The sequence below is a fragment of the Tamandua tetradactyla genome, chromosome 7 (assembly GCF_023851605.1).
Source record: "Tamandua tetradactyla isolate mTamTet1 chromosome 7, mTamTet1.pri, whole genome shotgun sequence".
Classification (NCBI taxonomy): Eukaryota; Metazoa; Chordata; class Mammalia; order Pilosa; family Myrmecophagidae; genus Tamandua; species Tamandua tetradactyla.
In genome coordinates, this window is record NC_135333.1 from 89,751,526 (window position 1) to 89,766,009 (window position 14,484).

The following is a 14,484-nucleotide window of genomic DNA, read 5'->3' on the forward strand; positions in this document are numbered from 1 at the left end:
TGACTAGTGCATCTCCTAATATAACTTATGTAGATAGTTGGTTGAACAACATAAGTACATGGAACCTTGGGTAGGACATGAGATTTTGTTGGTTTGTCCAGAGTGATGCTCCGATGAATCCCAGAGTGATTTGATCAGTGAGTGGAAAAGCATTTGCAAAGTCCCCTTCGGGAAATGGTGAAAACAGGGGAAAATTCAACCTCCCCAAGTTGAATTCTTGATATTCTCACAAGCAGTGTGGACAACCAAAGCTATAGGCTGAGCCCCCAGTCTTGGGGTTTGTTCATATGAAACTTAACTCCACAAAGGATAGGTCAAGCCTACTTAAAATTAGGCCTAAGAGTCACCCCCAAGAGAACCTCTTTTGTTGCTCAGATGTGGCCTCTCTCTCCAGCCAACACAACAAGCAAACTCACCACCCTCCCCCTGTCTACATGGGACACGACTCCCAGGGGTGTGGACCTTCCTGGCAACATGGGACAGAAATCCCAGAATAAACTGAGATTCAGCATCAAGGGATTGAGAAAAACTCTAGAATGAGCTGAGACCGAGCATCAAGGGATTGAGAAAACCTTCTCAACCAAAAGGGGGAAGAGTGAAATGAGAGAAAGTGTCAATGGCTGAGAGATTCCAAACAGAGTCGAGAGGTTATCCTAGAGGTTATTCTTATGCATTAAGTAGATATTACCTTGTTATTCAAGATGTAATGAAGAGGGAACTGCCTGAAAATGTAGAGCTGTGTTCCAGTAGCCATGTTTCTTGATGATGATTGTATAATGATATAGCTTTCACAATGTGACTGTGTGATTGTGAAAACCTTGTGTCTGATGCTCCTTTTATCTACCTTGTCAACAGATGAGTAGAACATATGGAATAAAACTAAATAATCGGGGTAACAAATGTTAAAATAAATTTAGCTTGAAATGCTAGTGATCAATGAAAGGGAGGGGTATGGGGTATGGTATGTAAAATTTTTTTTTCTGTTTTCATTTTATTTTTCTGTTGTCTTTTTATTTCTTTTTCTGAATTGATGCAAATGTCCTAAGAAATGATCATGATGATGAATATGCAACTATGTGATGATATTGTGAATTACTGATTATATATGTAGGATGGAATGAGCATATGTTAAGAATGTTTGTGTTTCTTTCTTGTAATTTTTTTAATTAATAAAAAAAATTTTTTTAAAAGAAGCTTTCCTCATCTCTCAAAACAGAAATAAAAATCTCCTCCCACAGAACTTTTCCCATACCTTTTCATTTAGCCCTTATCAATTTCTACCTTGTGTTATAATTATTTATGCGTATATCTTATCTCTCTCATTAGATTATAAATTCCTTGAGAGCAGCATTCATTTCTAACCTGCTTGAACAATAGCAACTGGTTCACACACTGCACTGCACACTGTAGATATTCAGTAAATCTCTGCTAAATGTATCCAGTCTTGCAGCATTGAAAAAACACCAGCTTCAAACAAACCTGCCTCACCACCTACTATTTGACCTTGCGCATGTTACTTTACTTCTCTACAGTGTGATTTCCTCATTTGCAAAATGTCACTGTTAAGGATTAACTGAGATAATACAGATAAAGGTTACTATAAACTCTCAAAGTTAGGGATTTCAATATTTAGGACAGAAAGTCTCACAAAAGAATATTTTGAGCTATAAAATTAAAATACTCTTGTTTTCATGTTATCCTTTGACCCTTCTCTGAAACCTCGATGCAGAGTAAATTCATCATCCAATTTCCACTGCCACCTAAGAGTTTAACAATGTGAGTTTAGCACTAGAGGGTTATTAATCTGATGATTTACCACAAATGCACAGGATTCACATAACAGTAACATTCAACTGGAGATTTTAAAGATATTTTAATATAAATCATGTAACTGCTGGCTTGAAAATTCATTGCATTTTCTAAATTTTGTTGAGTAGCAGTAAACTGCAAAATGCTATAATTTAAAATTTTTCACTTAATACAAGTAGACATTTCCATCTTCTGCTATTCACAATACAGGTGTATATTAGAATGCACATTTCACACCAAATCTTAAATCTAGAAGTATAGAATTTAAGATTATAATAACATACAGGTTTACACATTGCTTTATCACAAAAGAACTAATCAGCCAATAACTATGTTACGTGTTGAGTAACATGAAGACACCAGAAAAGCATCTGAGAAAAGAACTGGAATTGCATTACCTTCAAAAATCATTTTTTTCCTAGAATTTTTTTTTTTTTTTTTTTTTTTTTACATGGGCAGGCACCGGGAATCTAACCTGGGTCCTCTGGCATCGCAGGCAAGCATTCCTGCCTGCTGAGCCACCATGGCCTGCCCAGAACTTTTTTCATTCATTCAATAAAAATTAAAACATCACCGACAACATGCAAAACACTATCTTTCATTTCAGTAATTCAACAGAGCCCAAGGCAGACATAGTCCTTGTTCTCATGCAATTTACAGTTTAGCCCCAGGTCTTACAAATAATGAAAAGTAAGCAAATCTATACACAGTAATGTGAATATGTGTCCTCGGTCTTTGCAGTGGATGCTGTTGATGCCCCAGGCCAATTTCACTGACAACTGCATTTCTAGCATTCTGGCAACTTCACACTTTATGCTCCTGCTTTTTTCTTCTCTGAAGAAGGGCTTTCCCTGACACCTGAGAAGCTTGCAGAGCCACAAGCAGGACATAATACAAGGAGGTGATAATGCCCACAGGGACAACCCACAACCAACAGAGGATAGAGGCTGGCCCCAGCCTTTCTGTCCATGGTGGGCAATCCCAGAGGCATTTTCTGCATGATTTCTCAGAGGGCACCACCAAGATTCAGTCCCAGCTGCTGTATTAATGGACACTTTATTGCCTTTTCATCTCTTCGCTCTCTCTGTCTCACATCTTCACGTGTGCTTCTTGGGATCATCTCCCAAATGAATGACCTCTGTCCAAGTCTTACAAGGTCTGATTTGTAGGTGTGCCAACTAACACAGTCCTTGACTATATCTGCGCAGGACTGTTAATAGCAGTGGAATAACACGTGAAGTGAGACTATCACAACACATCCCTTTCATCAATTTATCAAATCTCAAGATGTCATGAGGCTGAAGACTTGAATAATTAATGTGGATCAGGGTTAAGATTAAAAAAAATAAGTAAATGCTCAAAAGATGAAATGTAATAGGTTCTCCACTTGGTTCCAAAGCACCAATTACAGTACACAGGAGGAGGGAAATGAGGATGAGGGTTCAGAGATGCAAATGAAAAAGCATCAGGAGCTCCTGGTTAATTAATAAGTGGCAGTGGGTTAGGGGGTCCTGCCAGGGTTCTTGGGCTGCAGGTGTGGTATCCAAAAAAGGGAGGATTCTCATCAGACTACTCCCAAATGTTCAGTTATTTCCATCCAGCCAAGAATTAAATTGATAAAGGGGAGCTTAACCAAAAAAAGGAAAAAAAAACAAGGCAAAATGATGAAGAGAGAAATCACTGAAGAATCTGGAGCCAGCAATAGGTAAAAGAACTAAACAAAATTAAGACCACAGGAGAAAAGCTCTGCAGGAATTTGATCATTCTAAACAAATATTCATAAACAGCTATTGCATGGGAAAGGGATTAGATTTAATCCATGTGGCTTTGCAGGACCAACACGGAGAATTTATATAGGATGGCATTATTGAAAAGATGGTGTGATATAGTGGTTAAAAACAAACAGTCCTGGAATCAGACAAACCTGGCTTGCAGCCCAACTGCATTACTACTGGGTTCTGCGACCTTAAGATGATGGCATAAGTTCTTTATACTTAACTTTACCAGCTGCAAAACTGAGATAGCAACAATTGATATTTCAGGGGCTATTGTAATGACTAAGTAATAAAGCAGGTGATGCCTCAAGCACAAAATGTATTAAATGCTCAATAAATGGTACCTGATTTCAAATCTGAAACAGTTTGTCTTCATTAAAAAAAAGAAAGAAATCACACTAACAGCAAAACTGAAGAAATTCAACCCAGTATTGTTAAGCTGGTCGAGGAGATATTTATAATTGGCTCATACTGGAGAATCACTATATTTGACAATAGTGATAGGTTCAACTACATAAAAAGTCAAAATCATTGCCTAGCAAGAACATTTAGAACATTTTCCATTTCAACTAGACCTTTTTCCTTTATGTGCCCAAGTATGTAATTTCCCTGAGTGGAAGCAAAGGATGAGAACAGCCTCCAAATCAACTTCCCTGAATTAGCTGCAGAGCAGGAACTGAGTTAAAGGAATGCTCTGGTTATCAATCTTCCTCCAAGTCTCTGCCTTTTACTACCTACTTTACTGCTGCATTGCACTTGTTTGCCAGAAGTGGCCTGTTGGGCGTCTTAGTGGATTATGGAACAGTCAAGTGTCAAGCAACCACAGAATCTCAGAGAAGACCAAATGGCCCAACCCTGGGGAATATCTGATCAACCAAGATAAAGAGCTGCCATCCTTTCCTTCCGTCTTCCCAGGGAGTGGCACCCTGGGGTCCTTACTACTTTTATGTTTTATTACCCATGGTAAAAGAGGGCATGTAAATTTCTCACTTTGAGTTGTCAGCTTCTCCTCCTAATATAAAATGCACATATATTGATAGGTTCTATGAATAGACTTTTGGAGAAATCCATTCTAGAGAAGGGTGTTATATAGAATAAAGAAGAAGTAACTATGTAAAGGAACTAGAGAGAAAAACCAAAAGAAAATAAACTAATACAACCGACATAATTAAGAGTGAGGATGAAGGTTAAATTGTATATCAAATTGAAGTTATTATAATAGTGATTTCTTAAAAATAAATAGGACCGGTGATAAATATGACATTAAGTACTGCCTAATAGGATGCAATAAGAAGGATATTTAACCTCTGCAGTATTCTTCTCGAACTTTCAAACAAACCCAAATTAAGGAACATTTCACAAAATACCTCACCAGTATTTGTCAAAAGTCTCAAGGTCATGAAAAACAAGGGAAGATAGAAAAACTGTCATAGACCAGACAAGACTAAGGAGACCTGGTAATTAAATGCAATATAGGATCCTAGATAGGATCCTGGAACAGGATAAGAAGATTAGTAGGAAAACTGGTGAAATCTGAATAAACTCTGGAAGGTCGTCAATAGTAATGTACAAATGCTAATTTCTTAGTTTTTCAAATGTACCATGGCTATGTCAGATGTCGCTATTACAGGAAACTGGGTGAAGAGTATAAGGTAACACTCTGTACTGCCTCAACAACTCTTCTGTACATAGAAAATTATTCCACATTTAACGTTTATCTTTGGAAAGGAGGGGAATTTTATTATTAAAGGGATTTTATAGTCACCTAAGATAAAACCACTGTGCTTCTGTTAATATCATTCTGATTATACAGCTTCTATTAAAAAATAATTTCCTCCAGTTTTTAAATGACCCCTTAGAAGTTGTTTATTTGTTAAAACTTACTTTTCTCTGTTCATAAATGAAGCAATGTGACACAGTCAAAAGAGCATTTCATTGTATAATTGTGCACATTTGGAAGGATCATTTTAACCTTTTTGGAACTTAGGTGGAGAAAGATGTACTAGATTTACTTTTAATTGCCCAGCAGTCCTAAAATTTGATGATTCACCTGAATAAATCATAGAGTGAGTAGGAAAAAAAAAACTTTGAAAATTAATTTGAGAATATCATTTATCTGGGTGAGGCAGGAGGAATTAAGGTGTAGCTGAATTGTTGATACGCTATTGTTTTTCATGTTATCTAAAGAGTAACAATAAGGGAGGGTGCTCTGGAAACTTGGCAGAGAAGTTTGGAAATTCAGGACTGGTGATTCTGGGAAGCAAATCTGTGAAAAAAGTGATGGCTTTTAAAGCCAAAGGTACCAGGGAAAATACACTCAGGCAGAGAATGGTCTAATGCAGGAGCTGTGGAAGGATAAACTATAAGAAAGGATAAGGCATTGGGGACAAAACGTCTGCTTGCCTACAGCTGCTGAGCAGTAATGAAGACCACGGCAGAAGGAAACCCAACTCAGGGAAGTCTCTGGAGTTCCATAATGATGAGGTTCAAAGAATCACGGGAGAATAATCGAGGTTTTAAGATAAAAAGGAGCCCACCCAACTATGAAAGGATCCTCCTTCTCCAAGATGAGTGGAGTAAGATAAATGGGTTACTCTTAGACTGGAGGTAGAAAATGAAAGCAAAGTAGCAAGGATAATGACCTAAAGTATTAATTACAGGCGAGCCAGCCTTCCAGGGGCGGGGATAGAGCACCTGAAAAAGTGATTCATACTTTGTCCAGGGCCAAGTGAATACTATGAGACTGAGTATGTGTATATAATTACCTCCTGAGTACAGAGCTGTTACCCCAGGGTTCCCTCGGATGCAACAAAATAACCTTCTGCATTTTGAAACCATTCACTTCACTGGGAAACAGGAAAAGAAAAAAGAAGGCCATAGACTGAAAAGGTTTACGTTTGAAAAATTAATCCCCCTGAATGACAGGAGAATAGGTAGCTAAACCCATGGCAATGATTGTGGGGGCTGCCCTGAGAACAAAGTTTTATCACAGCGATCCCACAGAAAGTTTGGATCTCTCATCTGAAAGTATAATGGCTTTTTGGGGGATGTCTACCATGGGCAAAGCTCTATGCTGAGAAAACCCAAAAATAATAAAATAAAATCCTGGGCGGGCCTCGATGGCTCAGCAGGAAGGAATGCTTGCCTGCGATGCCAGAGGACCTGGGTTCGAGTCCCGGTGCCTGCCCATGTTGAAGAAAAAAATAAATAAATAAAATCCTGACTTGAAGAGGTCATAACATAAGGAAATTTCCTTTGTGTTTAATGGAAATACATTGTTCTTTCTCTTATAAGTTAATTATAATCTGTATAATGCCTTAAAACAATTTTGCATATCTTCTCTCAGAAGGCTGCAAGCCTCACATAACCTTGTGCGGTGGGTATTATTCTTGCCACCCAACCCCACTTCCTCAGGCAATGGCGATGTCTGCTGGTTCAAAAGACAGCCAGGCGGCCTACTTAAGATGACCCAGACACACTGGTACACTCAAACTAAAACCCATGTTTTCTCAACTTACAAATACAGATTTGTCATCACGGCTTGCTTTAAAATTTTTTACATCTTTTAACATTCTCCAGTTCACAAAGGCATGCCTATCTGTAGATATGTATTATTTCTCCTACCCAAACGCAGTGTGACTGCAACCTGAAGAACAGTATTTTTCTTCAAGTTAGGAACGTTCTTGCCCATATCTCTTCATACACCGCCTCTCTCTCTCATTCTCTCAAGTCTCTCCTTTTAGAATTCAAGTACCTACTGTTGAATCTCTCAGTCTATCCTCCAGGCCTTTCATGACTCATTCACATATTCCCTCTTTATATCTCTCTGTGCTACACCCTGCATAATTTCTTCAGATCTATTTTCCAGAGAACTAACTCTCTTCTGATTTTTACATAATACGCTAGTTCATGCCTTTGAGAATCTTCCTGTGCTTTTTTCATACTTCTGCTCTTCCATTAGGGCTTTTATTCCCTCTTTTATCATGTAAACTATCTTGCCAACACACTGCATAGTCTCAAGACCTCAAGTTATTCCTGAATCTGTTTGTCGCGGCTGCTGATATTTCCCCATGGAAGTTTTACTGTGGGTCCAGCTTCAGTGAATATTGCTTATTGCAAGAAGACCTCATTTGCCCAAGGTGAGAGACAGGTCCCTGATTAGCAGTTTGGTGGGTGTTTCTGATGAAGTCCTCGGTGCTTTTTATTTCCACCATCTATTTGCAATTAATTTCTCCTCTTGCAGAGATTTGGACTCTTATTCAAAGTGACTAATTTGACTCAAAGGAAATTTATGGTGCATGTCATAAAGTCTGTGCAAGGTTTTGAGTTTAGGGAAAATGAAACAAATAAGACAATACTATAATGAGGTACTGGGTCTATCACAGGGACTGGAACATGGTAAACATTTACCAAATGTTAGTTATCTCCTTCCATAAGAGTAGCACATCTCAGCTTGGATGTGTGACTGGAGAGTTCCTTCAACTCTCTCTCTAGTTTCTTTTTTCTTTTTTTAACTAGGGGAGGTATAGTTTACACAAAAACCAGAGCTCAAAAAATACAGCAATTCCATATGCACCCTCATTATTAACATATTACATTAGTGTGGTACCTTTGCTACAATTGATGAAAAATATATAATTATATTATTAACCACAGTCCATGGCTAACATTAGGATTCCCTGTGATGCACAGGCCTATGATTTTGTCTTTTCAATTTTATTCTAGTAACATATATGCAACCTAAAATGTTCCCTTTTAGTAACATTCACATATATAATACAGCACGTTAATCGGGTTCACAGTGTTGAGCTACCATCACCACCCATTATGAAAACTCTTCCACCACCCCAGACAGAACCTCTGTACAATATAAGCATTAACTCCCCATTCTCGACCCCCACCCTGATCCCTGGTAAACTGTATAATAGTTTCTGCTTCTATAAATCTGCTTATTCTAGTTATTTTTCATCAGTGAGATAATATTTATCCTTTTGTGTCTGGCTTATTTCACTCAACAAGTGAACCAGGAGTCCAAGGTTCACTCCTGTTGCTGAATGTATTAGGACTTCATTCCTTGTTGTGGCCAAATATTATTCCATTATATGTATATACCACATTTTGTTAATATCCATTTATCTGTTTCTTCCATCTTTTACAATTGTGAATAATGCCACTATGAACATCAGTATGCGGACATCTGTTCAAGTCCCTGCTTTCAATTACTTTGGGCATATACCTAGAAGCGGGATTGCTGGGATTCTGAGAAACTGTCAAGCTGTCTTCCACAGTAACTGCACCATTTTACACTCCTACCAACAATGAATGAGTATTCTGATTTCTCTACATCCTCTCCTATACTTATTTCCCATTTTTTTTAACAGTAGTCATTTAGTGGGTGTGAGATGGTATCTCATGGCTTCAATTTGTTTCTAATGGCAAATGATGTTGAGTATCTTTTCATGTGCTTTTGTCCATTTGTATGTCACCTTTGGAGAAATTTCCATGTAAGTATTTTGTCCATTTTTTCAGTTGTTTCTTTGTTGACGAGTTGTAGGATTTCTTTATATATTCTGGATATTAAGCCCTCATTAGATATGTGGTTACCATATTTGTAAGTTTCATGATAAAGTTCTATAAAGAATAAAAGTTTTTCATTTTGATGAGATCCCATTTATCTATATTTTTCTTTTAATGTACATGCTTTGGGTATAAAGCCTAATAGCTCCAGTTTCTTACTCTTTATTATGCTGCTTTTCACCAGTGTAGGAATGAATGCTTACACAAAGTTCAAAATGAATGCTGTTTTTAAATTATCTGTATTATTTTTACTATTTTTTATTTTTATTATCATCATTATTATTAAAGTACACATAAACCTATGAAATTGATTTGAGCACGCTTTTAATTGCTGGTTTTAGTTTTGTATGATTCTCTCCACAGTCCATTAATCCTTCTTGCCTAACAGTTGAGCTATAATCAATCTCCTACTGTGACTAATTTCTCACTTGAGATTATCACACGACTTCTAAAATTCTAAGTAGAAAAGAGGTCTAAGACCATTGTTAGTTATTACACCCTATCCAAAGTGGTATTTTAAAAGCTGTTAACACATTGTTGTCATTCTCCTAGAGATTTTGTAATAATAAATTAAAGTTGATAGTGAAACGCTATAACAATTGTACTATAACAGTCACAGAAATATATAAGTGTTTATTACTCAGCTCTTTTACTGGCTTAGAAAGTGGTCTTTTATAGTTCATATCATGATTTCCTCCCAACAAATAGAATATTGTCAAGCCAAAAAGAAAAAAAAAAACTGAAATTATTCTCTTATTGCAAATCTCTCAATCTTTCAATAAAAGAAGAAAACTGAAAGGGAAATTTTTGAAAGATTTTCAGTGGACATGATATCTGAAATGTTTCATATTGAATCAAGTTTTAACATTATTTATTTGAAGATAAAAAAAAAACAAACTATCCCTGTTAGTCACATAATCAAGAAAATTTATTCATTTCTCACCTCTGAACTTCTTGGGAGGGTTGGCCAGATCCCCTGCCTCTGGGTGCACCACACATCTGTCATCCACCAACCTAGAAGGAAAAGCACAATTACATTGCTGACACTGTCAGGTTCACAAAGCACAGACTGCACACGGATATCATACAGATCCTGGCAAAAGCTTCAGCACCATTCTTCACTAGAAAACTCTAATAATCTTGTATCTGTAAAAATAATGGCTGATACAAATACTAACTAAAATAGAGCCCATAAAATTGAAAAATAAGTACCATTAATAAGCAGTAGGAGATTGGTTAAATGAATCATGATATAGATGAGCCATGGCGCACTAGAGAACTGTTTAAAATTCTATCAAAAAAAAATGTACTGGCCTGCAAGACATTCATAGTGCATTGTAAAAATAAGTGGTAACCTATTGTGCTGGTTTGAAAGGATTTATGTACCCTAGAAAAGCCATGTTTTAATCCTAATCAATTTTGTGGGAGCAACAGTTTCTTCTAACCCCTATTTAGTACTATATGTTGGAAACCTTAATTAGATTATCTCCATGGAGATGTGACTCAATCAAGTGTGGGTATTAAACTTGATTAGGTGGTGACGTGTCTCCACCCATTCTACGTGGGTCTTGAATTAGTTTATTGGAATCCTATAAAAGAGGAAACATTTTGGGGAAAGTTGGAGGTTCTGAGAGAGCAGAGAACACAGCAGAACAATGTAGCAGAGAGTCCACCAGCCAGCGACTTTTGGAAATGACGAAGGAAAATGCCTCCTGGGGAGCTTCATGAAACAAGAGGCCTGGAGAGAATGCTAGCAGATACCACCAAGTTCATCATCTGCCCTTCCAGTTGCGAGAGAAATACTGACCATCATCGGCCTTCATGAACAAAGGTATCTTTCCCTGGATGCCTTAGATTGGACATTTCTATAGACTTGTTTTAATGTGGACAGTTTCACACCTTATAACTGTAAACTAGCAATTTATTAAATTCCCCTTTTTAAAAGCCATTCCGTTTCTGGTACTTTGCATTATGGCAGCTAGCAAACCAGAATACCTATCAATAAGATATCATATAGGCTTAAACACACAAACACACACACATGCACAAATAAAGGAATGGAGCAGAGATATCAAAATATAAACAGTGGTCATATTACTAGTGGTTTTCTTTTCCTCTTCTGCTTTTGTTCTCTCTTTCTCTGTGTAGGTTTTTCTGTTAGTTTTTTGTTTTTTGTTTTTTTAACAAGCATTGTGCAAGCTTATGAGATCAGGCTACACAGTGACCACAGAGTTGTGTGGTTATGAGCACACAGTTTGCATTCAAACCTTGGCCCAGCCACTGCCTAGCTAGGTAACTGTGGGGCTCTTTTCTTAGACCTACAAAATAAGGATATTAGTACCTATCTCATTGGGTTGTTAAGAGGATTAATGACTTAACATTCGTAAAGTACCTACTACATTTTCTGGCATAGAGTAAGGCCTTATATGTGTATTTAATAGATAAATAATCAAGGACCTTACCTTTCTTATTTCTTGTCATATTTGCTTCTAGAAGAACACCTGACACATAGAAAGTACTCAAAAAAATATTAACCAAGGAATAAATGCCTTTGTAGTTATAAAACATATTTAACCCTTATTAACACTTATGAGAAGCCAATTTCTAAGACAATTACAAGAGAGAGAAGCAAAATGTCTGACCTAAGAGCCAGGAGATGTGAATCTCCTGCTAAAAAAGAAAGATCCAGGGGGAGTACAAGGGTAATTCAGTGGTAGAATTCTCGCCTGCCATGTGGGAGACCCAGGTTGGATTCCTGGCCCATGCACTTCCCAAAAAGAAACAAACAAGCAAACAAAAGAAAGAAAAAACAAACAAAATTCAACAAATGGTGCTGCAATAACAGGACGCTCACATGGAAAAAGAATGAAATTCCTTTGTGACCCCCGCCATACCACATACAAAAAGAAAAAGAAGGAAAGATCTAACTATCAGTGGCACACTAACATTCATTTTTCCCATTAACCAAGTGACGGGAATAACTGCTTTTTGTTTTTGTTTGCGGAACACTGTAAGAATGCATGAAAATTAGTTCACGTATATAAGTTAATTTAAAGGGAGATACTCCAATGGCAACTTTCTGTTATTATTGCTCTTTTCCACTTATTTACTAGACTCACCAGCATGTATCACCTCTAGCACAGAGCAAATCCCAATTTGTAATATTCCCTTAAACTGAGATTATTAACCACTCAAAATGAAACTTTTGGTTCCTGGTTTATCTGGTTACCAGAAGTAGATATTTCTTAAATCATCATATTTTTCAATGGAATCCAGTTTTCTCAACAAAATATTTTTTTGATCTATCACTATGGTTCTTTCTTTGTTTTTTTAAAACTCTAAGCCTGATTCACTCACACTAAATAAATGAATTTAGTTTACTAAATATTTTTGAGTACCTTCTATGTGTCAGGTACTTTACTAAAATGAATTTAGTTTAATAAAATGTGGTTTCAACAGCTGCAAGGCATGTAAAAATTTCTTTTTTAAGAGTCTTTAGAAACCGTTTTTTTAGAAACAGGAAGTCACATTAGGTCAAGAGAAAGCAAACCCAAACTTCCAAGTTTAGCCTGTAATATTGAATCCAACAGACTTAAATAGCCCTGAGAATGTCACAACATAAAATGTAAATAAAATGATATGAGGGAAAGGTCAGCTTTTCTAATTAGTCAAGACATGTTAAGAACTGAAAACATAAGTGATGATCAAAAGAAAGTCACAATTTTATTTGGAGCACATAAAAATTACATAAGTGACATTGACATTCTACTCATTCATTCCTTGTGCCTTCCTATTCCCACAAAAATACAAGCTCCCACTGAATGTCCCTAAAATTCCCTGCCTACATGGTCCGGCCATTAAGAAGAATGGCAAAACTACATCTACAAATCAGATTATAGCATATTTACATAGACACCTCTCCTTTTCCTCAACTACCTGATAGTCTAGACAAAAACATAATAATGAGGAATGACTTCAATTCTAAGAATTTGTTCCTTTCCTTATACACAAATGTCTGTGAAAAAACCACAAGCACAACCATTTCATCCTGCAGGCTTAAAAGAAACAGAACTGGGTTTGGAGAGAATGTAAGGAAGGAAATAATAGGAGGGTGGGAAGAATAGTGGGTGGATCTGTTATAAATATGTACATGGTCACTGATGTTAAAGATTAAATAGAATTTTAATGGTAGGAACAACTTTTATAATATTCCCAACAGCCTCTTCATGAATACCTACCTCTAGGTCAGAGCGTTCACCATTGCTATCTTTCTGACAGTACCAATATTAGAAAAGTGTTTTATATGGAGGTGAAATAGCATTTTGCCTTTCCCTTTATCACATTTTCTTTTAACTGCTTGCTTAACCATCTGGGTCTCCCAATAAAATATAATCTACATGAATTGGGGGACTGAATATATCTTGTCTACCACTCTATCCTTGACATCGTCTAAGATGACTCACAGTAAATAATAAGTATGTGTTAAATGAGTACATGAGTCAAGAAATAAATGAAACCTGCCTCCCAATTAATTTTTCCTCTTTGATCCCAGGTCTTCCTTCTGGAACTAGACAAACTAAATTTCCTCCTTCCAGGATGATCAAGCCTATTCTCTCCAGTTCTTCCTCATTTAATAGTTTCCAAGGAGCTCAACATTGTCTCATTTAGTTCAAGTGTCAACATACCCCTCGAATGTAATCCTACAGACTATCCACATGAGTCCAGATGTGTTCTAACAACTGCAGGGCACAGGGGAATACTACTTCCTTCATTTTAACACTAAATTTAGAGTAATGCCTCCTAAATTATGAAGACTGTAGCAGCTCAGCTTTGGTTGCAGCCAAGTCTCACCTATGACTCTCTTTGGGTTTACAGTAAAACAACAATTTCAGATCCTTTTCATGTGTGCTACTGACAAGCCAGGCTCTCCCAACCACTACTGCAGCAGTTAACTTTTACGAGCTAAGAACAAGAATTTGCAACTGAATAAGAATAAATATAAAGATCAACCTTTGTTCTCTGAGCAGAAAACATCTGAAAATCAATGTTTTTTCTATTCAGTATATAGCTAATTCACAGAGACACTATCATGATTACTGTCCATTTTAATCTTGCATATATACCAGTATTTTACAAACTTGACTAATTTATTGAATCATTTGGGGGAGTTAAAAATAATAATGATAGTGCCAGGTGGGAGGCGGCAGCAGTTGGAGGTGTCGCGGGGTTTGCAGCGGGGACTTCGGCGGCAGTGGCGGCGGCGGCGGCGCCTCTGACACCTCAGCCCTGAACAGCTACTGGGGGAGTGGAGATAATACAGAGC

The 14,484-nt window shown here is 37.1% G+C and overlaps 1 protein-coding gene across 4 annotated transcripts in view; it reads right to left on the bottom strand.

The window, feature by feature from the left end:
- Positions 1 to 14,484, bottom strand: part of ITPR2 (inositol 1,4,5-trisphosphate receptor type 2) — a 521,104-nt gene that overhangs the window by 453,121 nt on the left and 53,499 nt on the right. For all 4 annotated transcript variants that reach the window (XM_077170358.1, XM_077170360.1, XM_077170361.1 and 1 more), the window contains exon 2: positions 10,105 to 10,175. In XM_077170358.1, coding sequence (XP_077026473.1) covers positions 10,105 to 10,175 — 71 coding nt within the window. The remainder of the gene's footprint in view (positions 1 to 10,104; positions 10,176 to 14,484) is intronic.